Genomic DNA, 25,964 nt, shown 5'->3' with positions numbered 1-25,964 from the left:
TGACAATACAGAGAGTGCAGAGCACCTGTGAGAAGGAAAAGGGCTCATTCTGCTCCACTGCATGCAGTTACTATGGAGAGTGCCAGGCAGACGCCTTGAGAAACTAAAAGAGGGGTGGTCCCTGGGCTCGACTGGACTCAGCTGTGAAGACTGATGAGCCATCTATGCTACTCACACCTCACATGAACTCTTAGTACAGTCCCTGATCTTCAACTATTCTGGTTCAAATGCAATTAAAATTTTGCTTATAAGGTGAAATGCAATCAAAATTTTAAGTTAAAATATTTTTTAAATTTTTTATTGGAGTTCAATTTGCCAACATTTAGCATAACACCCAGTGCTCATCCTGCCAAGTGCCCCCCTCAGTGCCCATCACCCAGTCACCCCAACCCCCCACCCACCTCCCCTTCCATAACCCCTTGTTCGTTTCCCAGAGTTAGGTGTCTCTCATGTTTTGTCACCCTCACTGATATTTTCACTCATTTTCTTTCCTTTCCCTTTATTCCCTTTCACTAATTTTTATATTCCCCAAATGAATGAGACCATATAATGTTTGTCCTTTTCTGATTGACTAATTTCTCTCAGCATAACACCCTCCAGTTCCATCCACATCAAAGCAAATGGTGGGTATTTGTCGTTTCTAATGACTGAGTAATATTACTAAGGGAGTTTGCAGAGGATGATAATTCTCAGAAAAATGGATTCACACTCTGCTACTTCAAAAGACAGGGCCGAATCAATAAGCATGTCAATTGTGGGATGAGGGAAATAGCAGCAAGCCCCCGTGCTGCTTTTCCACTAGTCACTCCTTTTTCACAGGTTCCTTGTGAATGTGGTGAACACAGTACTTGGGGCCTCAGGCCACGGATTTCAGGGTCTGCCAATCTTCCTTCTGGCCACTCTTAAAGTGACCTGCCCCTTCCTCATCTCATCATTTTCATAAGATGGTCCTCTACCAAATAAAGGGATTCCAAAGGAGGATGATCCTGCAGGCTGTCAGCTAGTGATCCAGGAGAAGGCTCCTTTCCTCAGGCCAGCCACCCATCACGGGAATCTTTGTGCTCACTGACTGATCCTGACCGCCACATCTCCCCTTCCTTACCTTGTTCCTAGTTTTTACCAGAATTCTGCCTTTGTTGGAGAAGTTCCTGAGAGAATGTGACCTTCTGTTGACCCCAAGCTGGCCACAAGTCATTGGAAGCCACTCACTCTGACCTTTGTCCCTGAATGTAAGTTCCACTCTGCCTTAGGAACTGTGACCAGATCACAGCTTCAGAGTGAGGGTTGCTGGGCCTATCTGGAAGGTGCCTGGGATGTACCCAGTGTAGTCGCCTATACAAACTTTTATGGTTCTGGTTCGCAGTTTGTAGATCTACTCTTGGGGTCACCCAAGAGGAGCCTGGTATGTACGTTGCCAGCTTCTTAAACCTGCCAGGACCCACGTGGAATGGCTGCCTCCTTCCCTGGTCCCTCCTTGTCCTCCCTGTACAAGGCCAGTCTGATTTCTAGAGCTCCAAGGGAGCTCCCAGGGTCCAGCCAGTCAGGAGACCAGAGAAATGGGTCTGGAGAAGGAGGCACCCTTGGGGAATTCCAGGCTTGGCCACTGCAGTCTGTGTGGGGAGGTGAGAAGGTCCCTCAGATGCTTAAAGACTGCCATGTTTGTGCAGGGATACCCCTACAGTGCCAGGCAGTCTGAAGCATTTGTGGGAGGAGCTTCACTGAGTAACCCCAACAGAGATGGGAAGCTCCGGGCTGGGGGGCAGGCTGGCCTCTGCTGTGTCAGATGGATGGTCACTGGTGCCTGAGGACAGGCTGCAGCTTGGATGCTGGGTGGAAGTAAATATGAGGGTAGAAAAAGTGAAACAGGTACACCCCTCCATGGGCTTGGGGGTGGCAGATAAGGTGGGGGAAGGAGGAGGGGATGTTGGAGATTTTCAGTGCTGATTTCAAAGTTAGGGGGCTCGAGATGCTTGCAGATTCTATAATTTTTTTTAATTTTTTAAAATTTATTTATGATAGTCACACAGAGAGAGAGAAAGAGAAAGACAGAGACATAGGCAGAGGGAGAAGCAGGCTCCATACACCGGGAGCCCGACGTGGGATTCGATCCCGGGTCTCCAGGATCGCGCCCTGGGCCAAAGGCAGGCGCCAAACCGCTGTGCCACCCAGGGATCCCTGCTTGCAGATTCTAGTCCAGTTGCTGAGACGGAGCCTGAGAGCCACTAAGAAGGAGGACTCCTGAGCGAAGTGGAGGGGTACTGGTGATGGATGAGGATAGGTCACTATGCCCCATGCTCTCTGACCCCTGATACAATAAATGAAATTCGGCAGCACAGCCCCAGGCCACGGGAGCCCCCAGATGGGGAAAGTTCTTGGGAATTGCTTCTATGCCCTCTGAGTTCACTGGCATAGCTGCCCATCCTGGAAAAAGGCCAGGGCACACCCCCCAGTGTGGTCCATGTGGTCTAAGGATCAGGGTTGATGGCTGCTTGACCATGGGGCCTGGAGCCCAATATGCTGACAGTTGGCCTGAAATGCAGGGATGAATCCTAGGTCATGGACACTGGGAAGCTGACGGTGGATGATCATGAATAAGTCCTTGTGAGGTCAGGGTATGTGGAGAGATATTTGAGTTTGCCACTGCTGTTTTGCACACTCTGACTGCTAAGGCACTGAGACTCTTGGCCATGAGGAATCTGATGCCCTAGCTGAGTGCTAACACCTGCCCTTCCCATAGATCCAGTAGATGGCGTGCGTGGTCAGGGAGGTCACACCACAGCACCAGGCAGAAAGCCTGAACAATACAGGGACTTAAAGTTAATGCAGCAACAGCCTGCCCTGTGCCTTCTGAACAGTGCCCCAGGCAACTTCCAGAGGAATCTGGGACCATCTGCCCAAATTCTCACCTGAAGAGGGGGTAGCAAGTGATTACGTGGGCCCCTCCCTCCCAGTGAGGGTTCTCAATATGCCATGCTTTGTGTAGACAACACATGTGGCCTAATGCAAGCTTTCCACCATTAGGCAAAGGAGGTTTTCACCATTAGGGGATTGGAGAAACCAAGTTCTGTGTACACATATCCTTATCAAAGAGACAGTGATCCAGGTCATGTTTTAAAGATCACGATAGGGATCCCTGGGTGGCGCAGCGGTTTGGCGCCTGCCTTTGGCCCAGGGCGCGATCCTGGAGACCTGGGATCGAATCCCACATCGGGCTCCTGGTGCATGGAGCCTGCTTCTCCCTCTGCCTATGTCTCTGCCTCTCTCTCTCTCTCTGTGACTATCATAAATAAATAAAAATTAAAAAAATAAAGATCACAATATGTTTTAAGGATCACGTACGGGACATGGATGGAGGCAGCAGGATGTTAGAAGGGAAGAATGGGATATTAAAGCGTCAGGTAAAATAGCCTACAGTAAATCCACCTTGTTCTGGTTGGTGGACTACAGTACTGTCCCAGCTTTAATCCATTTCAATGACCAAGCAGTAGGGCCTGTTTGTTGTCCTATACCCCAGACTGGAGTCCCCTACTGAGACACCCAGCCTCATAAAGCAATGGAAGTCAGGAGACAGGAATAGTCCGACACTCACAGTGGATCACTGTGCCCTGCTGCTCAGGACACAAAGCCCCATGGGTCCTGGGAGAGGCAGGATATTCTGGAATTTGCAAAGGGATGTCTCATTAGGAAGGGTGTGTTTCCTCACAGCTGTGACGGAGGGGAAAGTGTTCTATGCCCCCTAGGATCCCCCTGTCCTGCTGAGATGCACCATACCCAGACTGGAGCCTGCACCGTTGTAGACGGGAGCAGGTAATATCCTGCTCTGGTGAATCCCACTCCCAGTCCATCTCCTCTTACCTGACACTGCCTCCTTCCCTGACTAGCATGTGTAAGAGACACGACCATGTCAGGTTCCTGAAGCTGCAGCCACATGAACATGTAGGGAGCAGGCCACAAGTGCTATTCTTGCACACGGAGAGGACCTTCCTATACAAACTATGTCTTTGTCTTTTCAACCTTGGACTTTTGCAGCTCCTGTGGTGTCTGATTACAGATTGGGCACCTGATACAAAGAACATGGGAGGCCACCCCTAAACCCAACAAAGGAAAGGAAGCAATCCAGCTGTTGATATAGCCAGAGGGCCACCAGGTGAGCCACCTGCATGCTAAAGAAACTCCTGGATGACCACTCAGGGCTCATTGTGGCAGAGGGAAATGGAGAATATTGTCATAGGCAGTCCTATGGAGTGTGGAGTGTCTGAGGAGGTCATGGAGGGGACATGATTGCACCTGGATGTACACCTATGTGACTGAACCCAGTTGAGACCTTCATATAAATTTGAAGGGTCTGGCATGTGGGAGGGATGATATATTCCTCCTGCCAGGCAAGGACAAGCCTCGTATCTAAATTGCCTTGCTTATTACAGCTGCTACTTGTAATAGCAGCTGGGGGATTTGGATTGGATTGGGGGGTTTCCTCCTTCAGCCTCTCTCTGCTTTTTGAGTAGGGGGCCAGTTTCTGTGTCACCCAGGGAAGTGTCCAGTGTTGCAAACCAACAAGCTTTGTGGAAGCTTAAGTGAGTCAGCACATGGAAAGAATTTAGAAGATGAACTGGCTGGTATGAAAAGTTCCATGAAAATTATTTCCCTCTTTTGTGCTTCTCCTGAATGGGAACCGTCCATGGTTCAGTAAAGGTATTGATATCAGCAGTTGATTCTAACATGATGGGGCAAATGTGGGGGTTATCCTTGGATGAGATCTTTCAGCTAGTGTGTCATACCAATAAGTCCCAACTGATCTATGAACAGCTTGAAAAGTGCCCATCATATGGCTGCTAGACTGACATATTTGAACTCCCTGTCATTTGAAGTGGGTGGATTAAAGATTTCTCCCCTCACCCTCTACAAGAGACATTCTGTGAAGATTCAGTAAATAATGATAATCTTGTGTTTTTGTCAAATTGTTTTTTTAAAAGATTTTATTTATTTGTTCATGAGAGACAGAGAGAGAGAGAGGCAGAGACACAGGCAGATGGAGAAGCAGGCTCCATGCAGGGAGCCCGATGCGGGACTCGACCCCGGGACTCCAGGATCACGCCCTGGGCTGAAGGCAGGCACTAAACCGCTGGGCCACCCATGGATCCCCGCGTTTAAGTCAAATTGGGAAAGGAAATGGAATTATCTCCCCTGAAAGAGTTGATACAGAATAGTTTATTACTTCCTCAAATAGGATATCATGTATATTCAATTCTGGCTGAGGGGTTCACATTCTGGAAGCAATCTGATTCATCATGTACAGTGTTTGCCTTTGGATGACACTTCTATATTAGCCTCCCCCATTTTCCACATAGACTGGATGGAAGTTAGGATGGGTTTCCTGGGAACAAAATGTTTGTGAGGCCACTGTAAAACTTGGTCCCTGTGAAAATGATATTAATGACATAGATGCATGTGTATATACATATATAGAATGCAGGTTTGGAATGGTTGTATTGTTTGCTAAGTTTTTATTTAAACTCCAGTTAGTTAAGAGCGTAATATTAGTTTCAGGGATAGAATTCAGTGATTACACACTTTCATACAATACCTGGTGCTCATCACAAGTGTCCTCCTTAGTCCCTGTCACACATTAAACTTGACCCCATGCCCATCTCCCCTCCAGTAAACCTTAGTTTGGTCTCTGTACTTAGGAATAAGTTTTCTGGTTTTCCATTCCTTTCTCCTCCCATATTCCTCTGTTTTGTTACTTGCATTCCACATATTAGTGAAATCCTTTGGTATTTCCATTTCTCTGCATGACTTACTTTGTATAAACTTATGCTGTCTAGCTCCACTCATGTTGTTGCACAGGTAAGATTTCATTGTTTGTGATGGTTGAGTAATAGGCCATTTTATATGCACCACCTCTTCTTTTTCCATTTATCAGTCCATGGACTTTTGGGCTCTTACCATAGCTTGGCTATTACAGATAATGCTGCTATAAACACCATGTGCCCCTTCATTATTTTTTAAAAATTTTTATTTATTTATTCATGAGAGACAGAGAGAGAGAGAGAGAGAGAAAGAGAGAGAGAGAGGCAGAGACATAGGAAGAGAGAGAAGCAGGCTCCATGCAGGGAGTCCGATGTGGGACTTGATCCTGAACTCTAGCATCATGCCCTGGGCGGAAGGTGGCTCTCAACTGCTGAGTCACCCAGGCATCCCTCAGGTGCTCCTTCAAATCAGTATTTTTGTGTCCTTTGGGTGAATACCTAGTAGTGCAATTGCTGGATCTTAGCGTCATTCTATTTTTTACTTTATGAGGACCCTCCGTATTGCCTTGGCATGGTTGCATTTTTGTCATTAATGGAACATGTTTCTTGATGCTCCTCAGGAACTGATGACTGATAAGGCAGAGGAGCCTGCTTTCGGTCCCCAAAGCCAAATGAAACGTCCCGGGAAACCTATCACTCCGCCTCCATTTAAGAGAATGCTGAGGATGACGCTGCTGACAGTGAAACAGGAAGAAGAGGGAGCATCCCACCCCGGGGGCCCAGCCATGTGCTTGGAAGGTGATGAGGATGCCGATCCTCGCCTCCCCTTCCCTACCTAACCCACAGCAGCCTGGTCTCTGGGTCCTCCACACCACGGGAGCATTTCCCATCAAGGTTACCAGCTCTGGCTGATGCTGCCCTCAATTTCTCAGCCACATTGGACCAGGTGTTCACTCTGTCCTTCCTGGAAACATTCATGGCTTCCAAAACTTCGCATTCTACTGGTTTCCCTCTTCTTATTGAATATTCTAATTATTCCTTCTGCTTTTCTTTCTCTAGAGGCTCTTATACTGTCATCATTCCTGAGTCCCATCATTATATTGTCCCTCATTCCACACTGCCTCCTGCCTCATCCACCTGCTCCCATAGCTTCTGAGCTTCGATCTTGCTTTTGCACTTGACCTTAGATGCCCACCTATTGCATAGGGTGACCATGTCCACACAGATATCAGATTGTGACACATGTAACATTATTCTATCATCCAGTCTCTTGTGTAGTCCAAGCAAAATCTGAGCTCCCAACCCTGGTCTATAGGCCCTGTAGAATTTGTCCCTGCCATCCTCTCTTCCTATCACATGTCCTCTCTTTGTCCTTCTTGTTGTCTCTGTCTCTGTTCTTTGCTCCACATCCTGGGTTCATCCCTTCCTAGAGGCCCTGAATGGCCCTCACAGCAGCTAGACTCCTCTTCTGTGTGTGCACAGGCTGGCTCTGTCCTCTGCTCCTCTTGCCCAGGGGTCACCTCATCAGTGAGCCCTGCCCGACCACATGCTCACGGAGGCTTCTCCTCTTGCTCTCTATCACATCCCTGCTTACTTACTCCCTGACACAATGTCAAACTGTGTTTTCCCCTTTGCTCTTTTTACATCTATCACCTGACTTCCACAGGAGATTATACATTCCAAAAGGGAAGGGTTTTTCTGTCCTGTTCACTGTTCATCCCCAATTTTGGCTTGATGCTCTGCATATAGAAGGATGAGGAAATGATGTAGACCTGCCACACTTGGAGTACAAAAAACTGATCTCCTGAGATAGAAAAGACTGATGAGGAGAGTCATTTACTGGTGGGGATTTTTGGTGATGGAGTGCCAATATGAAGCATCGTGACATCAAGAGACATGTTCAGCTTTTCACATTGTAGACAGCAGCAATGCGACACTAAGTCATGAGTGCCAGGGCTCTCAAAATGTTCTTTAATTGCTTATACTTTCCAAGTACATTTCTGTGTGTATGTGTAGTGCCAATAATGTAAGAGGCTTATTTGTTGTATCATATTTACTGAGGTTAAATTTTCAGGTCCAATACATCAATCTGGTATAGCCTCCTGCTATGAAATGAAAACATTAGAGACATGGAGCATGATGATATCTGTGTGCGATTGTTGAATTGCATGAGATTGCAGCTCTACCACATTCAATCTGGTTTCTACCTTTCATAGTATCCACAGGGAGGAGAGGGAAAGTGGGCAAACCCCCCTGGTAGCTACTTGTCAAAATCTATTCCTCCAGAGCTTATGCATTCCATACAATCAGTTTGATTCTTTGTCTCATGACTTAAACAGTGTCAGCAAGGGTGGGCTGCTTCACAAACCTGATAGTAATGCACTGGTGAGAGGATTCATTACCAGCTCTCTGTCTCTGCAGATGACCCCAAGATGAGATCAATGTCTGTCTCAGATGTGACAGATAAACTGCCAATACCAATGGAAATCAATATAGAAATCAAAGAGCAATTGAAGAAGGAAATTCGACAGTTTGGAGGAAGTAAGCAAAATAAGAATTCCTCTCCATGAAACCAGAGAAAATCTTTCTCATTCTGTGATTTAGATTAGATTCAACCGAGCTTTTGAGGCTCATCCTTTGCCAGAATTGGGTTTTCAGGATTGGAATGGTTTCTCTTTATTTGGACTGAAATGTCTCAGTAAACCTTTCTGTTGTCATTTAGTATTCCTTTTAAAAAATTTTAAAAATATATTTATTTATTTATTTATTTATTTATTTATTTATTTATTTATTCATGAGAAACAGAGAGAGAGAGAGAGAGAGAGAGAGGCAGAGACACAGGCAGGAGAAGCAAGCTCCATGCAGGGAGCCTGACGTGGGACTCGATCTCAGATCTTCAGGATCACACCCTGAGCTGAAGGAAGTGCTGAACCTCTGAGCCATCTGGGCTGCCCTCATTTAGTATTCCTTAATTAGTTTTATGTCCCAGAGCTCTATTGATGGCTATGTTCGGGCTTTTGGATATAACCATGGAAAGCCCACGTGCTCTAACATTTTAGCCCTTGAGCAATTGCTGAGATACCAATATTGAATTCAACTTCCTCCTTGTACTTTTCAAATACTGAAGATTTTTAAAAATATGTCCAGAATATGAAAAAATCCTCAAATTGCTGGAAGGAGTGCAAGGACCTCCAGAACTGCAGAGAAAATTTGTCATATATACTATGAAAGAAGCAGCAAGGTGAGTGTAGGAGGAACCAACCAGTAAGTTCCCAGTGGGCCCAGTGTGACACTGGAGGAGGTGTGGGTTTGGGCCCTGCCTGGCATTTCTCAAACCATGGTCCTCACTCAGAGTTCATGTTTTCTCCAGCTATTTGGATTGATATTATCTGTGTGTCACTGGTTTTTCCAAGCTCAAAGTGTTTTCTGTTCTCACTAGAGTTTGAGGTGTGCCTTGACCCTTGACTGGTACTATTTGTACTTGTTTGATTGTCCCTTACCTTGCAAATGTGTTTTCCATTCTCTGGTAAATGGACCTTCTCTTTGCATTTTTTACAGAATCCTGCTTCATAGTTTTTTTTTTTTCCCAGTATCTTTTGGTTAATGACTTATCCCTTTATTTTCAGATTTCAAAGACAAGACTTAATAACTCATCTTCAGAAGATACTAGACAACTTAGAAGTGGACCACTTTCTCAAGAAAGATATTCACACCCTAAGTTTATAATCCCATTATGGAAATGATCAACGAGAAAGCAGAATGAGTTGGCTGTCCTGCAATGTACTGGATATTATTGATACATGCTAGCAGGAGTTTGCTAAAAATTTTCTTCTTGTGGCTAATAAAAAGCATTGCAACTTGAATGCTGTAAGTTTCTGTTAGTAAAAGCTGGGCTTTTGCCCTAAGTATTGTGTTTGAAGGAATAACTTAATGTTTTTGTGTTTGATTTTTTCCACTGAGTTTTGGGATATTATTAAGTCATCAAGTAAATACTATTACTATTTTTGATTCTTTGGCATGTTGCTGTGTCTCCCTGGCATTTATTCCTGGGGACTGTCTACCCATTTCTAATTCCCTTGGTCTGAGGCAGCCCCTTAGCTGTTCTGTTGTTTGGCCTGAGGAGATGAGTTAGCTTTAATTTCTGGAAGGTCTGTAACATTAGATGCTCTGCCTGTATTGTGTTGTTGCAATTTCCCAATAATTAATCAAAAAATCGTGGGAGTACCAAGAAGAGCTCTAGAGATTTCACACATACTCCTTAGGCTGTGTGTATTGGAAATCCTACTTCCTTTGATTGTCAGGTTCCATGTCTCCATCCCAGAGGTACCTCATTTTTGCTCATAGATTGAGAGTGATAGGCATCCAATATGGTCAGTTGGTTAGCCTAAATTTGCCTTTCAGTGCAATCATTGTGGTCACGTGTTGAAAACATTTCTCCATTTGCTAATCCTAACATTGTGGGGAAGGGAAAGAAAATCTTGCTACTGGATATGTAAGCAGCATTAATGAGAGGAGGTCCCGACACTGTTGCTCATTAATTGCTGAAGACATGAATTGCGTCTTTATAGAAACAGCTCCATCTATGTGACCCTAGGTAGAGTGTTCCACTTGCTAGTTTATGTTGTCCCCACCCCAGAAGGCACTGCCAGCATGGCACAAGCATAACTGAGGCTTCAGAAGATCATACCACAGTTCAATTAAACCATCACTTCAGGATGATGGGTAACATAATCCCAGTGAAATCCATGAGCATTTGCCCTGAGAAGCTAGTTCCGTGTTTATAAGTAATGCAGTATGGAATTCCATGATGTTGGGAAGGAATTTTCTAAGTCTGCAAATGGTGTTCTAAAAGTACTGAAATGAACAAGGGGTAGTGGAAGGGGAGGTGGACGGGGGAATGGGGTGACTGGATGACATACTGAGGGGGGCACTTGACAGGATGAACACTGGGTGTCATACTATATGTTGGCAAATCAAACTCCAATAAAAAAATATACAAAAAAAATATACAAAAAAAATTAAATTAAAAAACAAAAGTACTGTGGGTGAGAAAGAACATCCATATCTAAAATAAAGATGTATTCATGTACAAACAGCTACTCTCTCCCCAATTATTTTTGAAGCAGACCAAAATAATCAGTCTGCCAACTGGTAGGTAGCTGGATGACCACTTGGGGTAGGTACATATCAGGTGCTCAGTGTTGGTCTATGTGGATTGCAGATGGAACAGTCAGCTGTACCTGCAACACAATCGGTCTTGGTGAGTGGAAGTTCATATTTATGGTCCATGCACAGTCCACATCCCTGCTTCCATGTTCAGGATACACCATTAGTGCTTGGAAGATGGGGGCGTTCACTGAGGGAGGGAGACAGGTGGTCCTAGCAACTTGAGTGGCCTAGCTGAAAGAAAGGTGAAAGAAAGCAAGGAACGGGGGACCTCAGTCCTACAACCTTAAGAAACTAGACCTGTCAATAACATGAAAGGGATTGGAAGCATTTTCTCTCTCTGAGTCACTAGTTAATGACCCAGCATGGTCAACACCTTGACTTCAATTGTGCATGACCCAATCATGAAGAGAAATCAATCAAGCCTGCCTGGACTTCTGACCTATAGAATTGTTTGAGAATACATTTGTATTATTCTAAGCTCCTAAATTTATGTTGATTGATAGGCAGGAATAGAAGTTGAATACAGGTGAAGCCTGCATATTGGGAAGTATCAAGTGTAAATCAAGCATTATGTCATTCTTTTCTGGTCAGCTGGTCACTGGGAACTCCATATGAGGCCATAGATGTCAGATCAGAGAATATTCTCTTGTTCTAGGCTCCATTCCAAGCTAACAGGTTTTCAGGTCACTTGTTGATGGGTGCCACACAACAAAGAATTCTATGTTACAACCAGCACTTGAGGTAAGAAGTGACTTATTGGCTTCAAGCTGAAGCCAAACTCTGGTGATAGAGGAAAAAGCATTTTTTCCAATCAACACTGTTTACCAGCATCCTGGGAGATGTTTTGATGGCTAAAACAACCAAAGCACATGAGAAGAATCAGATGTCACTGGAATAATCATGTGTTTAGGATTGTTATCATTGTCTGTCATTTTCAAAGTTCTTTCTGTTTCTATATAGGACATAGATGTAAGTTGATGTCCTAAAACCCCCACCTATACCTTTTATATCTTGAAGCTGCCACAATTCCTCCAAGATGAAAGGTTGTGTTTGGTTTGTATCTTTATAAGTAGGTAGTTCTAGTGGCTTCTACTTGGCCTCTACTACCATAGAAACCTTCATTTGACAGGCCAGAGATCCAAAATAGGAATTCTATCCTTTTCTGAATATTCTAATTCTACATTCTGCATCAGAGGAAATAATAACCAGTTAATGGATTCAGAGATCAATGACATGGACATGATGTAAAACCATATTGATCCCATGACATCCATCAGCCATTTCTGTACACCATGAAATTTCAGTTCTCCAAATATTAGTGTCAGTTCAGAGCCAGAATCAAATAATCCTTAAAATTTGATTACTAACTTGCTATCATGCATTGCTACCCTAGAACTTGGCCACAGGTCCATTGGGGAAGGTTGCAATAATGATTATTAATAGCATAAAGATTTGGTCCTTCCTCAGGGCAAGCCCAAAGTAATTTCGGAACAAAAGAGAAGAGAAATGCCACCATGGAGCTCTGCAGAGATGTCTGGGCCCCCCCTTAGAAAGCCATTTGCCGGAAGCGGGGCAAGATGGTGGAGGAGTAGGGGTCCTCAACTCACCTGGCCCCACCAACTTACCTAGATAAGTTTCAAACCATCATGAACACCTATGAATTCGACCCGAGATATAAAGAGAAAACAGCCGGAACGCTACAGAGAGAGGGTTTTTGCTTCTAGCAAGGTAGAAAGGCGGAAAATAATAAAATAAAATAAAATAAAATAAAATAAAATAAAATAAAATAAAATAGAATCAAGTGGGGGAGGGGCACTGCGAGAAGCCAGGCTAAGGCCAGGCAGCGAGAGGCTCCGGGACAGGAAAGGCCAGCCCCGGAGAAGCAGGAACTTAAAAAAATTTTCATTGGATTCTTCCCAAACCAAAAGCGCTCAGCAGAGAAATTGGGCCGAATTGCAGGAGGAGGCAGTGAAGCCTCCAGTTTCCCAGAGTCACTAATAGAGGAAGTGTGCCCGGGGAAAAGCACGCCACAAACTGTGGACCGATCTCGGTAAAGGGTTGGAGCGAGCACCCGGTGGGGCATCTGAGAGAAGCCGATTGGTCAGGTGGGCGGCTCCGGACAGAGGTGTCTCTGCCCTGCTGCCTTCGGGAGCTGAGCCCCCCGGGAGCCCGATTCCAGCAGCACAGGGCCCCGGATCCCAGGGCGCCGATCAGACAAAGCCCACGATCCTGCACTCCCTCTGGGACAGGTGGAAGTGGGGAGGGCACAGGACAGCGAAGACTCTCCTGCTGTGGGGCGCCACCAAGCTGTGCAGATCAGTGCACCCGCGCTGGCCCCAGGAGCATCTCGGCCAGTGTGGACTGGGAGACTGCCTTAGTTACTAGTGGGGAGCTGAGTCCAGACCTGGGAATGTGACCACTGCCATTGTTGTTTTCCTCCTGTTTCCCTCTGCCTGGGAGTGGTGGGGCCACCAGGGAACAGAGGCTTCATGGGGTAAACAGCTCTCCCCGAACCTGGCAGGAGGTGGGGCAGCTCCCCCAGGTACATGCACCGGAGAATCAGCACAGCAGACACCTCCCCCAGAAGACCAGCTGGAAGAACAGGAGAAGAACAAGTTCTTGAATAAGCAGCACTGGAAAGCTCCAGGGGAAGTCGAGGAATTTACAGTATATAGAACTAGAGAGTACTCCTCCTATTTTTTTCCTTTTTCCAATACAACTCATGTTTATATAAGACTATAAATTTCCAATTTTTTTCTCTTTACTCACCTTAACTACAATATTTTACCACCTCTTCATTTTTAAGTTTCTTCCTTTTTGACTATCATATTTCTACAATTATAGGTCTTAGATATATTTTCCATTTCTAGATTCTCTTCAACATACTCAGTTTTGGGAGATATACAAGATATTATTTTTTGTTTTGTGTTTTTTGTTTTCTTTGCCTCATTTTGTTCTACAATGGCAAAATTTAATACAATCTAAAACATGAGCAGCATGCGCCCAGAACCAAGTGATATACTGTGCTGGTTCATGCTATGAGATTGTATTCTCTCTTCGTTCCCATTCTGCCCCCCTCTTTTATCTCATTTATGTTTTGGTGGTCAATGTTGGGGCCCTCTACAAATATTTCTGGTTTACATAAATTTGGGACTGAGCATCTTCTAACATACTGAACTTAATATACACAGAACCAAGAGGATCACCCTCTAGGACCCCTCAGGTAGACTTAATTTTCCCTCCACTACAACTTTGTCATGACCATCATCTCCCAGTCCACTCCTTTTTTTCTTCTCCTTTTTTTTCTTTTTTTTCTCTTTACTTTTTCTTTTTTTCTTTCCTTTTTTTTCTTCTTTGGGATTTTTGGCCTTTTATTTTTTACTACTTTGCTTTAAAATTTGTTTTTCACTTTAGTGGTCCTTTTGTTTTATTTCGTTCTGATCTTTGTTTTCAATTTCTGGTCTCTGACCTCGTCAGAATCATCTAGGGTGAAATTTCCTTAGGTCATGGTTGATATTATTGACTCAACCCGCTCATACACCCACTCTGCACTGAGAAAAATGACTAGAAGGAAGAAGTCACCACTAAAGAAAGAATCAGAAACAGTACTCTCTGCCACAGAGTTACAGAATTTGGATTACAATTAGAATTCAGAAAGCCAATTCAGAAGCACAATTATAAAGCTACTGGTGGCTCTGGAAAAAAGCATAAAGGATTCAAGAAACTTCATGACTGCAGAATTTAGATCTAATCAGGCAGGAATTAAAAATCAATTAAACGAGATGCAATCCAAACTGGAGGTGCAAACGATGAGGGTTAATGAGGTGGAAGAAAGAGTAAGAGACATAGAATACAAGTTGATGGCAAAGAAGGAAGCTGAGGAAAAAAGAGAAAAACAATTAAAAAACCATGAGGAAAGGTTAAGGGAAATAAATGACAGCCTCAGAAGGAAAAATCTACATATAATTGGGGTTCCAGAGAGTGCTGACAGGGCCAGAGGGCCAGAAAACATATTTGAACGAATCATAGCTGAGAAATTCCCTAATTTGAGGAGGGAAATGGGCATTGAGATGCAGGAGATAGAGAGGTATCCCCTCAAAATTAATAAACACCGTTCAACACCTTGACATTTAATAGTGAAACTTGCAAATTCCAAAGATAAAGAGAAATTCCTTAAAGCAGCCAGAGACAAGAGATCCCTAAATTTTATGGGGAGAAATATTAGATCAACAGCAGACTTCCATACAGAGACCTGGCAGGCCAGAAAGGGCTGGCAGGATATACTCAGGGTCCTAAGTGAGAAGAACCTGCAGCCAAGAATACTTTATTCAGCAAGGCTCTCATTCAAAATAGAAGGAGAGGGGATCCCTGGGTGGCACAGCGGTTTAGCGCCTGCCTTTGGCCCGGGGCGCGATCCTGGATACCAGGGATCGAATCCCACGTCAGGCTCCCTGTATGGAGCCTGCTTCTCCCTCTGCCTGTGTCTTTGCCTCTCTCTCCCTCTCTCTGTGTGACTATCATAAAAAAAAAAACAAAATAGAAGGAGAGATAAAGAGCTTCCAAGATAGGCAGAAACTGAAAGAATATGTGACCACCAAACCAGCTGTGCAAGAAATATTAAAGGGGACCCTGTAAAAGAAAGAGGAAGCCCCAAGAAATAATGCACAAAAACAGGGACTGAATAGGTATTACGATGACACTAAATTCATATCTTTCAATAGTTACTCTGAAAATGAATGGGCTAAATGATCTCATCAAAAGACACAGGGTTTTGGACTGGATAAAAAAGCAATACCTATCTATTTGCTGTCTACAGGAGACTCATTTGAGACCTTAGGACACCTCAAGCCTGAAAATGAAAGGTTGGAGAACCATTGACCATTCAAATGGTCCTCAAAAGAAAGCTGGGGTAGCAATCCTCATAAAAGATAAATTAAAGTTTATCCCAAAGACTGTAGTAAGAGATGAAGAGGGACACTATATCATACTTAAAGGGTCTTTCCAACAAGAAGATATAACAATCATGAATATTTATGCCCCTAATGTGGCAGCTGCCAAGTGTACCAAATAATTAATATCCAAAGTAAACACATATGTACATAATAATACACTAATAGTAGGAGATCTCAACATGGCACTTTCTGCAAATGACAGAGATCCTGAGCACAACATCACCAAAGAAACAAGAGCTTTAAATAATACACTGGACCAGATGGATTTCACAGATATTTACAGAATTTTGCATCCGAACGCAACTGAATACACATTCTTCTCAAGTGCACATGGAACTTCCTCCAGAATAGACCACATACTAGGACCTGATTTTTGAATCAGGTCTCAACTGATACCATAAGATGAGGATTGTCCCCTGCATATTTTCAGACCACAGTGCTTTGAAACTAGATCTCAACCACAAGAAGAAATTTGGAAGAAACTCAAACACGTGGAGGTTAAAGAGCATCCTGCTAAAAGATGAAAGGGTCAACCATGAAATTAGAGAACAATTAAAAAGATTCATGGAAACTAATGAAAATGAAGATACAACCGTTCAAAATCTTTGGGATACAGTAAAAGCAGTCCTAAGAAGGAAATGCATTGCAATAAACCGTTCCTCAATAAATTGGAAAAAAACGAGGAATCTCTGGGGGGCTCAGTGGTTTAGTTCCTGCCTTTGGCCCAGGGTGTGATACTAGAGTCCTGGGATCGAGTCCCACATTGGGGTCCCTGAATGGGGCCTGCTTCTCTCTCTGCCTGTGTCTCTGACTCTGTCTGTCTGTGTCCCTCATGAATAAGTAATTAAAATATATTAAAAATTGGAAAAAACAAATACACAAGCTAACCTCACACCTAAAGGAACTGGAGAATGAACAGAAAATAAAACCTACACTAAGCAGAAGAAGAGAGTTAACAAAGATTCGAGCAGAACTCAATGAAATAGAGACCAGAACGGTAGAACAGATGAACAAAACCAGGAGTTGGTTCCTTGAAAGAATTAAAAAGATGGATAAACCATGAGCCAGCCTTATTCAAAAGTAAAAAGACTGAAATTCATAAAATCACGAATGAAAAAGGAGAGATCTCAACAAATACAAAGGAAGTACAAACAATTTTGAAAACGTATCATGAGTAGCCATATGTCAATAAATTAGGCAGTCCAGAAGAAATGGATGCATTTCTGGAAAACCACAAATTACCAAAACTGTAACAGGAAGAAATAGAAAACATGAACAGGCCAATAACCAAGGTGGAAATTGAAGAAGTCATCAAAACCTCCCATTACACAAAAGTCCAGGGCCAGATGGCTTCCAGGGGAATTCTATCAAATGTTTACAGAAGAAACAATACCTATTCTACTAAAATTGTTCCCAAAGATAGAATAGGATGAAATGTTGCCAAACTCAATTTATGAGGCCAGCATCACCTTAGTTCCCAAACCAGACAAAGGCCCCACCAAAAGGGAGAATTATAGACCAATATCCCTGATGAACACAGATGCAAAAATTCTCAACAAGATACTAGCAAATAGGATCCAACAATACACTAATAAGGTTATTTACCATGACCAAGTGGGATTTATCCCGGAGATGCAAGTCTGGTTCAACACGTGTAAAACAATCAACGTGATAGATCACATCAGCAAGAGAAAAAACAAGAACCATATGATGCTCTCAATAGATGCAGAGAAAGCATTTGACAAAATATTGCATCCATTCCTGATCAAAACTCTTCAGAGTGTGGGGATAGAGGGAACATTCCTCAGCATCTTAAAAGCCATCTATGAAAATCCCACAGCAAATATCATTCTCAATGGGGAAACACTGAGAGCCCTTCCCTTAAGATCAGGAACAAGACAAGGATGTCCACTCTCACCACTACTATTCACCATAGTACTAGAAGGCCTAGCCTCAGCAATCAGGCAACAAAAAGAAATAAAAGGCATTCAAATGGGCAAAGAAGAAGTCAAACTCTCCCTCTTTCACAGATGACATGATACTGTACATAGAAAACCCAAAAGCCTCCATCCCAAGATTGCTAGAACTCATACAGCAATTCGGCAGTGTGGCAGGATACAAAATCAATGCCCAGAAATCAGTGGCATTTCTATACACTAACAATGAGACTGAAGAAAAAGAAATTAAGAAGTCAATCTCATTTACAATTGCACCCAAAAGCATAAGATACCTAGGAATAAACATAATCAAAGAGGTAAAGGACCTATACCATAAAAACTACAGAACACTTCTGAAGGACATTGAGGAAGACATAAAGTGGTAGAAAAATTTTTCTTGCTCATGGATTGGAAGAATTAATATTGTGAAAAACACAAGCTACCCAGCGCCACTTACACATTTAATGCAATCCTTATCAAAATACCAAGGACTTTCTTCAGAGAGTTGGAAGAAATCATCTTAAGATTTGTGTGGAATCAGAAAAGACCCTCAATAGCCAGGGGAATATTGAAAAAGAAAACCAGAGACAGGTGCATCACAATGCTGGATTTCAAGTTGTATTACAAAGCTATTATAATCAAGACAGTATGGCTCTGGCACAAAAACAGACATATAGATCAATGGAACATAATAGAGAACGCAGAAATGGGCCCTCCATTCTATGGTTAACTAATATTCGACAAAGCAGGAATGACTCTCCACTGGGAAAAGGACAGTCTCTTCAATAAGTGGTGCTGGTTAATTGGAGAGCCACATGCAAAAGAATGAAACTAGACCATTTTCTTACACCATATACAAAGATAAACTCAAAATGGATAAAATATCTAAATGTGAGACAAGATTCCATCAAAATTCTAGAGGAGAACACAGGCAACACCCTTTCTGAACTTGGACACAGCAACTTCTTGCAAGATACATCTATGAAGGCAAGAGAAACAAAAGCAAAAGTGAACTATGGGTACTTAATCAAGATAAGAAGCTTCTTCTTCAACGTGGATGGATCTGGAGGGTATTATGCTGAGTGAAATAAATCAATAGGAGAAGGACAAACATTATTTGGTCTCATTCTTTTGGGGAAAATAAATAATAGTGAAAGGGAATAGAAGGGAAGGGAGACGAAATGGGTAGGAAATATCAGAAAGGGAGACAGAACATGAAGACTCCTAACTCTGTGAAATGAACTAGGGGTGGTGGAAGGGGAGGAGGGCGGGGGGTGGGGGTGAATGGGTGATGAGCACTGAGGGGGCACTTGACGGGATGAGCACTGGGTGTTATTCTATATGTTAGCAAATTGAACACCAATAAAAAATAAATTTATTATTAAAAAAATAAGCTTCTGCACAGCAAAAGAAACAGTCAACAAAACTAAAAGACCATGTATGGAACAGTAGAGGATATTTGCAAATGACTTATCAGATAAAGGGCTAGTATCCGGATCTCTAAAGAACTTAACTCCATAGCAAAGAAATAAACAATCCAATCATGAAATGGGAAAAAGACATGAACAGAAATCTCACAGAGTAAGACATAGACATGGCCAACAAGCACATGAGAATATGCTCCGCATCACCTACGATTAGGGAAATACAAATCAACAGTACAATGAGATACCACCTCACACCAGTGAGGATGGGGAAAATTCACAAGATAGGAAACAATGAATGTTGGAGAGGATGTGGAGAAAGGGGAACACTCTTTTTTTCTTATTTATTTATTTACTTACTTACATATTTTTTTAATTGGAGATCAATTTCCCAACATATAGCATAACACCCAGTGCTCATCCCATCAAGTGCCCCCCTCAGTGCCTGTCACCCAGTCACCCCCACCCCCTGCCCACTCCCCTTTCCACAACCCCTTGTACATTTCCCAGAGATAGGAGTCTCTTATGTTCTGTCTGCCATTCTGATATTTCCCACTCATTTTTTCTCCTTTCCCCTTTATTCCCTTTCGCTATTTTTTATATTCCCCAAATGAATGAGACCATATAATGTTTGTCCTTCTCCAATTGACTTATTTCACTCAGCATAATACCCTCCAGCTCCAACCACGTCGAAGCAAATGGTGGGTATTTGTCATTTCTAATGGCTGAGTAATATTCCATTGTATACATAGACCACATCTTCTTTATCCATTCATCTTTCGATGGACACCGAGGCTCCTTCCACAGTTTGGCTATTATGGACATTGCTGCTAGAAACATTGGGGTGCAGGTGTCCCGGCATTTCACTGCATCTGTATCTTTGGGGTAAATCCCCAACAGTGCAATTGCTGGGTCGTAGGGCAGGTCCATTTTTAACTCTTTGAGGAACCTCCACACAGTTTTCCAGAGTGGCTGGAAATGGCTGCACCATTTCACATTCCCACCAACAGTGCAAGAGGGTTCCCTTTTCTCCGCATCCTCTCCAACATTTTTGGTTTCCTGGCTTGTTAATTTTCCCCATTCTCACTGGTGTGAGGTGGTATCTCATTATGGTTTTGATCTGTATTTCCCTGATGGCAAGTGATGCAGAGCATGTTCTCATGTGCATGTTGGCTATGTCTATGTCTTCCGTGTGAGATTTCTGTACATGTCTTTTGCCCACTTCATGATTGGATTGTTTGTTTCTTTGCTGTTCAGTTTAATAAGTTCTTTTTTTTAATTTTTATTTTATTTTATTTTATTTTATTTATGATAGTCACACAGAGAGAAAGAGAGAGAGGCAGAGACATAGGCAGAGGGAGAAGCAGGCTCCATGCACCGGGAGCCCGACGTGGGATTCGATCCCGGGTCTCCAGGATCATGCCCCGGGCCAAAGGCAGGCGCTAAACCGCTGCGCCACCCAGGGATCCCGTTTAATAAGTTCTTTACAGATCTTGGAAACTAGCCCTTCATCTGATACGTCATTTGCAAATATCTTCTACCATTGTGTAGGTGGTCTTTTAATTTTGTTGACTGTTTCTTTTGCTGTGCAGAAGCTTCTTATCTTGATTAAGTCCCAATAATTCATTTTTGCTTTTGTTTCTCTTGCCTTCATGGATGTATCTTCCATGAAGTTGCTATGGCGAAGTTCAAAATCGGTGTTGCCTGAGTTCTCCTCTAGGATTTTGATGGACTCTTGTCTCTCATTTAGATCTTTCATCCATTTTGAGTTTATCTTTGTGTATGGTGTAAGAGAATGGCCTAGTTTCATTCTTCTGCACGTGGCGGTCCAATTTTCCCAGCACCATTTATTGAAGAGACTGTCTATTGTCCAGTGGATAGTCTGTCCCGCTTTGTCGAATATTAGTTGACCATAGAGTTCAAGGCCCACTTCTGGTTTCCCTAACCTGTTCCATGGATCTATGTGTCTCTTTTTGTGCCATTATCACACTGTCTTGATGACCACAGCTCTGTAATACAACCTGCAATCTGGCATTGTGATGCCCCCAGCTATGGTTTTCTTTTTTAAAATTCCCCTGGCTATTCGGGGTCTTTTCTGATTCCACACAAATCTCAAAATAATTTGTTCTAACTCTCTGAAGAAAGTCCATGGCATTTTGATAGGGATTGCATTAAACATGTAAATTGCCCTGGGTAACATTGACATTTTTACAATATTAATTCTGCGAATCCATGAGCATGGAATATTTTCCCATTTCTTTGTGTCTTCCTCAATTTCTTTCAGAAGAGTTCTATAGTTTTCCGGGTATACATCGTTTACCACTTTGGTTAAGTTTATTCCGAGGAATCTTATGCTTTTGGGTGCAATTGTAAATGGGATTGACTCCTTAATTTCTCTTTCTTCAGTCTCATTGTTAGTGTAGAGAAATGCCACTGAATTCTGGGCATTGATTTTGTATCCTGCCACGCTACCAATTTGCTGTATGAGTTCTAGCAATCTTGGGGTGGAGGCTTTTGGGTTTTCAATGTAGAGTATCATGTCATCAGTGAAGAGGGAGAGTTTGACTTCTTCTTTGCCAGTTTGAATGCCTTTAATGTCTTTTTGTTGTCTGATTGCTGAGGCTAGGACTTCCAGTACTATGTTGAACAGCAGTGGTGAGAGTGGACATCCCTGTCTTGTTCCTGATCTTAGGGGAAAGGCTTCCAGTGCTTCCCCAGTGAGAATTGTATTTGCTGTGGTCTTTTCATAGAAGGCTTTTAAGATGCTGAGGAATGTTCACTCTATCCCTACACTCTGAAGAGTTTTGATCAGGAATGGATGCTGTATTTTGTCAAATGCTTTCTCTTCATCTAATGAGAGGATCATATGGTTCTTGGTTTGTCTCTTGCTGATATGATGAATCACATTGATTGTTTTCCGAGTGTTGAACCAGCCTTGTGTCCCGGGAATAAATCCTACTTGGTCATGGTGAATAATTTTCTCAATGTACTGTGGATCCTATTGGCTAGTGTCTTGTTGAGAATTTTTGCATCCATGTTCATCACGGATATTGGTCTGTAATTTTCCTTTTTGGTGGGGTCATTGGTTTTGGAATTAAGGTGATGCTGGCATCATAGAACGAATTTGGAAGTACTCCATCTCTTTCTATCATTCCAAACAACTTTAGTAAATAGGTATGGTTTCTTATTTAAACGTTTGACAGAATTCCCCTGGGAAGCCATCTGGCCCTGGACTTCTGTGTCTTGGGAGATTTTTGATGACTGCTTCAATTTCTTCCCTGGTTATTGGCCTGTTCAGATTTTCTATTTCTTCCTGTTCCACTTTTGGTAGTTTGTGGCTTTCCAAAAACACATCCGTGTCTTCTAGATTGCCTAATTTATTGGCATATAGCTATTCATAATATGTTTTTAAAATCGTTTGTATTTCCTTGGTGTTGGTAGTGATCTCTCCTTTCTCATTCATGATTTTATTAATTTGAGTCTTCTCTCTCTTCTTTTTAATAAGGCTGGCTAATGGTTTTTCTATCTTATAATTCTTTCAAAGAACCAACTCCTGGTTCCTCCTTTTGTTGATCTGTTCCACAGTTCTTCTGGTCTCGATTTCGTTCAGTTCTGCTCGAATCTTTATTAACTCTCTTTTTCTGCTGGGTGTAGGATCTATTTGCTGTTTTTTTCTCTAGCTCCTTTATGTGTAAGGTTAGCTTTTGTATTTGAGTTCTTTCCAGTTTTTGAATGGATGCTTGTATTGCGATGTATTTCCCCCTCAGGACTGCTTTTGCTGCGTCCCAAAGATTTTGAATGATTGTATCTTCATTGTCATTAGTTTCCATGAATCTTTTTAATTCTTCCTTAATTTCCTGGTTGACCCTTTCATCTTTTAGCAGGATGGTCCTTAACCTCCACGTGTTTGAAGTTCTTCCAAACTTCTTGTTGTGATTTAGTTCTAATTTCAAGGCATTATGGTCTGAGAATATGCAGGGGATGATCCCAATCTTTTGGTATCGGTTCAGACCCGATTTGTGACCCAGTATGTGGTCTATTCTGGAGGAAGTTCCATGTGCACTTGAGAAGAATGTGTATTTAGTTGCGTTTGGATGTAAAGTTCTGTAGATATGTGTGAAATCCATCTGATCCAGTGTATCATTTAAAGCTCTCGTTTCCTTGGAGATGTTGTGTTTTGAAGACCTATCGAGTGTAGAAACTGCTAGATTGAAGTCACCAAGTAAAAGTGTATTATTAACTAAGTATGTCTTAACTTTGGTTATTAATTGAGTGATATATTTGGCAGCTCTCACATTCGGGGCATATATATTGAAGATTGTTAAGTCCTCTTGTTGGATAGATCCTTTAAGTATGATATAGTGTCCCTCTTCATCTCTCACTACAGTCTTCGGGGTAAATTTTAGTTTATCTGATATAAGGATGGCTACCCCTGCTTTCCTTTGAGGACCATTTGAATGGTAAATGGTTCTCCAACCTTTTATTTTCAGGCTGTAGGTGTCCTTCTGTCTAAAATGAGTCTCTTGTAGACAGCAAATAGATGGGTCCTGCTTTTTTTATCCAGTCTGAAACCCTATGCCTTTTGATGGGGTCGTTAAGGCCATTCACGTTCAGAGTTACTATTGAAAGATATGAGTTTAGTGTCATCATGATATCTTTTCAGTCCTTGTTTTTGTGGATTGTTCCACTGGACTTCTTCTTAAAGGGGAATTTTAAGAGTCCCCCTTAAAATTTCTTGCAGAGCTGGTTTGGAGGTCACATTTTCTTTCAGTTCCTGCCTGTCTTGGAAGCTCTTTATCTCTCTTTCCATTCTGAATGAGAGCTTTGCTGGATAAAGTATTCCTGGTTGCATGTTTTTCTCATTTAGGACCCTGAATATATCCTGCCAGCCCTTTCTGGCCTGCCATGTCTCTGTGGAGAGGTCTGCTGTTACCCTAATACTCCTCCCCATAAAAGTCAAGGATTTCTTGTCTCTTGCTGCTTTAAGGATCTTCTCTTTATCTTTGGAATTTGCAAGTTAACTATTAAATGTCGAGGTGTTGAACGGTTTTTATTGATTTTGGGGGGGGGGAGGTCTCTCTATTTCCTGGATCTGAATGCCTGTTTCCCTTCCCAAGTTAGGAAAGTTCTCAGCTATGATTTGTTCAAATATATATTCTGGACCTCTGTCCCTCTCGGTGTCCTCAGGAACCCCAAATAAATGTAGGTTTTTCTTCCTCAGGCTGTCATTTATTTCCTCATGGTCTTTAATTGTCTCTTTTTTCCTCAGTTTCCCTCTTTGCCATCAACTTGTCTTCTATGTCACTCACTCTTTCTTCCACCTCGTTAACCGTCGTCGTTAGGACTTCTAGTTTGGATTGCATCTCATTCGATTGATTTTTAATTTCTGCCTGATTAGATCTAAATTCTGCAGTCATGAAGTCTGTTGAGTCCCTAATGCTTTTTTCTAGAACCACCAGTAGCTTTATAATAGTGCTTCTGAATTGGCTTTCTGACATTGAATTGTATTCCAGATTTTGTAACTCTGTGGGAGAGAGGACTGTTTCTGATTCTTTCTTTTGAGGTGAGGTTTTCCTTCTAGTCATTTTGCTCAGTGCAGAGTGGCCAAAAACAAGTTGTATTGGGAAAAGGAGAAAAAGAGAGGAGAGAAAGAACGAAAGAAAAGAGAAAAACAAAAAAAGAAAAAAGGAAGAAAAAAAGAAGAAAAAGGGAAGAAAAAGAGAAAGGAAAAAAAGGGAGGGGGAAGCAAACAGAAATCAAAAATCAAAAAAAAAAAAAGAAAAAACACGGGGGAGTATCTTCTGATTCTGTATACTTTATTTCCCTTGACTTCCCCTGGAACTTGTCTATCTAGCTGGTCTTCTGGGGGAGGGATCTGTTGTGCTGATTTTCAGGTGTTAGCATTTGGGGGAGCTGCACAGCCCCCTGCCTGGTGCAGGGCTCAGTGGGGATTGTTTACCCGTGAGGCCCCAGGTGGAACAACCCCAGTGGCGGCAGCCAGCTCTGAAGCCCTGGATTCAGCTCCCGCAGTAACTCGGAGCTCTCAGCCCGCAGGGGCCTGGAGGCTCCGGGGCCGGGCCGCTGATATGCTCAGCTCGGGGCAGGAGTGTCCTTGCTTTACTGGGCCCTCCTGGCCTCTGCCTGTTCAGAGGGGAGGCCGGATCCTGGGCTGTGTCCCCGGCGCCCTGCGCAGCCCCCTCCACGGCGCCTCTTCCTCCCCCTGAGCCCCTCCGAGCTGCTCCCGGTCCAGCCCTGCATGCTGCAGCCCTTTAGGGAGCTCGGCGCACTCTCCCCGGGGCGCAGGTGTCTGTTAGTGTCCCAGGGAGCCTGAGGGCAGCCCCGCCCTCCTGGGGTCCTGCTCTAACTCCCTGCCAGCACCTATTCTGTCCGGGAAGATTGGTGAAGCTCTTGCTTCCCCGGGACGGTGCTTTCCTGTTCTGGGGGCACTCGCCCAGGCCTTTGCCTGGCTCCTCGCGGGGCTCCTCCCTCTTGGATGCCTTTTGTTTCTTTATTTCTCCCCCCCCCTCCCCCGTCTTCCTACCTTGATAGAAGCGTGAACTTTTCTCACTGTAGCATTCCAGTTGTTCTCTCTTTAAATCTCAGGCCGAATTCGTAGATTTTCAGGATGATTTGAAGGTTATCTAGGTAATTTTGTGGGGACAGGTGACTTGGGGACTCTACTCTTCCGCCATCTTTTATGTATCTGGAACATGTTTCTTGATGCTCCTCAGG

General features: G+C 43.1%; 1 protein-coding gene across 5 annotated transcripts; it reads left to right on the top strand.

The window, feature by feature from the left end:
* Positions 1-1,122: 1,122 nt before the first annotated feature.
* On the top strand, positions 1,123-9,676 carry LOC144307921 (cancer/testis antigen family 45 member A8-like). Of its 5 annotated transcripts, none has more exons than XM_077887992.1 (7): positions 1,123-1,229; positions 4,030-4,147; positions 4,506-4,692; positions 6,371-6,548; positions 8,172-8,291; positions 8,898-8,991; positions 9,377-9,676. In XM_077887992.1, the coding sequence occupies exons 3-7, from the start codon at positions 4,666-4,668 to the stop codon at positions 9,474-9,476; spliced, it is 519 nt and encodes a 172-aa protein (XP_077744118.1). In that variant the 5' UTR covers positions 1,123-1,229; positions 4,030-4,147; positions 4,506-4,665; the 3' UTR covers positions 9,477-9,676. The 5 variants fall into 5 exon arrangements, with proteins under 5 accessions (XP_077744118.1, XP_077744121.1, XP_077744119.1 ...); XM_077887993.1 differs by lacking the exon at positions 1,123-1,229 and adding an exon at positions 1,240-1,402 and having other exon boundaries at positions 4,506-4,616; XM_077887991.1 differs by lacking the exon at positions 1,123-1,229 and adding an exon at positions 1,240-1,402.
* Positions 9,677-25,964: the final 16,288 nt, after the last annotated feature.

The sequence above is a fragment of the Canis aureus genome, chromosome X, assembly GCF_053574225.1.
Source record: "Canis aureus isolate CA01 chromosome X, VMU_Caureus_v.1.0, whole genome shotgun sequence".
In the NCBI taxonomy this organism is placed as follows: Eukaryota; Metazoa; Chordata; class Mammalia; order Carnivora; family Canidae; genus Canis; species Canis aureus.
Note: the sequence above shows the minus strand (reverse complement) of the source record. Positions and strands in the feature narration are given on the sequence as shown.

Coding starts and splice junctions, on each gene's coding strand:
- LOC144307921 (XM_077887992.1), top strand. CDS start 4,666: ATGGGAACCGTCCATGGTTCAGTAAAG. Junction 4,693..6,370: donor CCGTCCATGGTTCAGTAAAG/GTATTGATATCA, acceptor GATGCTCCTCAG/GAACTGATGACTGATAAGGC. Junction 6,549..8,171: donor CCCAGCCATGTGCTTGGAAG/GTGATGAGGATG, acceptor CTGTCTCTGCAG/ATGACCCCAAGATGAGATCA.